This window comes from Momordica charantia (assembly GCF_013281855.1).
Source record: "Momordica charantia cultivar OHB3-1 chromosome 3 unlocalized genomic scaffold, Mcharantia_2.0 BLBB01000003.1, whole genome shotgun sequence".
NCBI classification, from domain to species: Eukaryota; Viridiplantae; Streptophyta; class Magnoliopsida; order Cucurbitales; family Cucurbitaceae; genus Momordica; species Momordica charantia.
Genome location: NW_028275161.1, coordinates 1,786,756 through 1,790,276, shown reverse-complemented (window position 1 = coordinate 1,790,276; position 3,521 = coordinate 1,786,756). Strand labels below are relative to the sequence as shown.

General features: G+C 39.6%; 1 protein-coding gene across 1 annotated transcript; it reads left to right on the top strand.

Annotated features, from left to right (window-relative positions):
- The first annotated feature begins 266 nt into the window (after nucleotides 1–266).
- Nucleotides 267–1,207, top strand: LOC148212144 (uncharacterized). The gene is made up of 2 exons (XM_088121726.1): nucleotides 267–562; nucleotides 817–1,207. Exons 1-2 carry the CDS (start codon nucleotides 267–269, stop codon nucleotides 1,205–1,207), a joined length of 687 nt encoding a protein of 228 aa, XP_087977852.1.
- The last annotated feature ends 2,314 nt before the right edge of the window (nucleotides 1,208–3,521 follow it).

Sequence of the window (3,521 nt, the reverse complement as noted above, 5' to 3'; positions counted from 1 at the left end):
GATATGGGTCTCATTAATTAAGAGAGATAAACGATAAAAGTAGAATAGTGATTGCAATAAATGTGTAGGACCCACGGAATAAGAAATGAGAATGAGATTGATGAGGGTGTAGGAGAGGAATGAGATTGCTCCTTTTTAGGGAATAGGAATGAAAAAAGTGGGTGGGTCACACCATTTGATTCCCATTTCAACAATTTAGTAAACACCATCAAAGGGAATAAAATAATTGATTATCATTCTTTCATTCCCATTCCCTTGAAGTAAACATGGCCTTAGGGAGTACGATCAAGGCAATTAAGAGTAAACTAACCCGTAGACAACTTAGTATGTTTAGGAAGACCATTTTTGGTCATTTGCTAGATGTGGATCTTGTGCTTAATGAGTCACTTATACACAATCTATTGCTTAGGGAAATGGAGGATAGTAGACACGAGGTGCTTATTATGGACGTGCTTGGTTATAGGGTATCTTTTGGCAGTTCAGTCAAAATTGTCAGAAAAGCTCGTCTACCATGGTGCAAGATGATTCAGAGGATGTTCGAGTTCTATCCAAGTCATTTAAGGTACGACTGTTTTGCATATCATATATACCGTACGCCTGCATAGAATCTCCTAACTATGTGATTGCTCTTCATAGGTGATCGATTCGTTGGTGATGTTCATGTATAAGAAGCTCGAACTGAGACCAGACTTGTGTCGCCACAAGTTCACCATCGATGTCGTAGTACTTGCGGTAAGTTGCCTTGTTCAGTAATTGTTCAATGAATACATGTCTTACTGTTATTTAATCGTCGTACTCGTTACATAACTTCCTTAGACGAACAGACGGTGTCTGTGCCTGCATGTTATCTCCTAGCATCATTACTTTGAGGGTTGCATCGAATTATGATTGGGAGGGAAGAGCGAAGACTGTGCTCAGCTACATAGATGGTACTCACTCAGACTACGAGACGCGGTGGATGGATGTCGATACTGTATATCTAACCGATAATATCGGTGGAACGCATTGGATAATGTTGTGCATCGACTTTGACGAGGGTGAACTTATCGTGTCAGACTTCTTCATGGCCATGACACCACTACCAAATTTGGAGGAGGAGTTGAAGTTGATGATAACTATCATCCCGGCCCTTATTTGTAGGGTCGGTGTTGCGATAAAGAAGCAGGACATACCATCCACATCATGGCGCATCCATAGAGTTTCATAAGCACCCTAATAGGAGGGAAATGGTGACTGTGGTATCTTCTGTGTAAAATACTTTGAATATGATATGACTGAGTGTACCTTTGATTTATTAACGCAGGATAGGACGCCTTACTTAAGGCGACAATTCGCCGTTCAGCTTTGGGCAAACAAATCTATTTTTTGAATCGTAGGATTGTAATATTTCAGCGCTTTTTGTTTAGTACATTTGAATGATGCTATTATATTCATTGAACTATTTGTTGAATGGTAGTATTGTGCTGAATTGAAATCTTTAGACACTTTTTAGTTCGTTTCGGCTGATGTTTGATAATATGTTTGTTATTGTGATTAAGTAGATGTACTTATGATTATCATGTTTCATATATTTTATCTCTCCTCATTCAGATGCCTAAAATTTGTTCAAAACATACTGAAAGGACGTTCTAAGTTGTTGAAAAAACACACCAACACTAACATGCACCCCGCCCGTAAATTCTCACAGAATACCCACTATCCTGGTCGTGGTCGATTGAATTCACGACGTCTTCATATCTGCAATACCAACTACCTTGATCATGGTCTAGAGATTTCACAGCCGTGTTTTTTTCCAGAACATATTCTCTCAGCCCTAATTTCAACCCTGGACGTGTTCATATATATCTCGACCGTGTTATTTTGCAGAAGTGATGAATCAAATATATCTGAACTAATTCGTTCAATTAATACAAAAGTGAACAATAGTACTACAAAATCATGTGAACAGTTCAGCTAACGTTTTACATGTCTACATCCGTATTTTTAAGTGGTTGGTGGCATGTTTTTCTATTATGTCCCATATTGTCACACCGACCGCATTTGTGGACTTGGCGGGTATCTCCAGCAGACGGTATTCGTACAGTTTGACGTCGGCCAACACACGGAACATATTTGGACGACACCACTTTAAAGTCAACGAAGTCATCAGGTAAAACCAATCCTCTTCATCACCGAGAGGGTACACAAGTTCAAAATATGCGTTAATGAGAATCTGCAGATTATATGCAGCATAGGGTGCACCTGTTTACGTTCCGATGGGTTGTCACTGCAATAGTGTGGGAGCGCGGAAGCTGGAAGTAGTCAAACTCTTACAGCCACATGTCGTTGCATTTAAATTCACACGCTTTAGTCCATCGCTGACCTCCAACTCGTGGTGGTCAATGGGTGTGATGGATTGTGTATGAGATAGGTTCTCTGCATTACGCATCTTAGTCTCACTATAATCAGTAAAAATAGTTTCACGACTAGATGCTAGGTTCGCCTCTCGTAAAACCGATACTGTAAGAGCGCTTGAGCATGTTCAAGAAATGCAGTGACTAGCAATGAACATGCATGGACGAGGACTATATTTATAGACTCCGCAATATTAGATGTCATTTGGTCGTACCTCAAGCTCGGTTGAAATGCACATGCCCATTTATCAAAACCAGTTCCTTTCAAGTACCTTAAGACCTCTGGAAATCCTGCTAGTTGGGAAAAATAGTGTCTAAACTCTGACTTCCAGAATGTCTTTGCTGCTAATATGAACATTTCTTGAATGGAATCATTCTTGAACTTGTCCTTCAAGTTCGTGGAAAAGTGCTACATGCATATTCCGTGAGCAGTTTGAGGAAAGACCTCCATAACAGATTTCGTAATGGAAACATGTTGATCAGATACAAATAATAACTCATCAACCTCCCTAATACAACTCTTGACCATATTCAGAAATCAAGTCCAGGATTGATCACTCTCTTGATCGACAATTCCAAACGCTAGCGGATTGATTTGATTGTTATCATCAATAGAAGAAGCAATAAGGATAACACCTCTATATTTACCCTTTATGTGCACCGTCTATCACAAGCACTGGGCGGATACAACTGGAGAACCTTCTAATACATCAATCGAGGGTCATAAAGGCGTACTTAAAATACTTATCTTCCTCCAGCTTCATCTACAAAATAGTGTCTGCATTAACATTATTCAATGCTTCTCCGTACTTACATAACAGAGTATATGACCCCTTGGGTGACCCCATAAGCAGATTCAAGGCAACATCTCTGGCCCGCAATGCCTTTTCATATCTAATGTTGACGCCGTAATTCTTTCGCATGTCGTTAATAATGTTCTTAGGTTTGTATTGATGGCTTACAACTTCCAAATTGGACTTCAATAACTGACTAACCACCCAACTTCAACTTGTCTATGGTCATGGTTGATTACGCTTGTTTACATGCGTAAAAAGAAGGTTTTAGATGCTGTTTTTACTATGTTTTAACTTTGTTTCGGACTTTTTCTCGGTCGTTTGAGTTCCAATT

Bases quoted from the DNA above. Each gene is read 5' to 3' on its own strand.
- LOC148212144 (XM_088121726.1), top strand. From the start codon at position 267: ATGGCCTTAGGGAGTACGATCAAGGCAATTAAGAGTAAACTAACCCGT. The intron at 563-816 runs GTACGACTGTTT...TAACTTCCTTAG, and splicing joins TTCTATCCAAGTCATTTAAG to ACGAACAGACGGTGTCTGTG.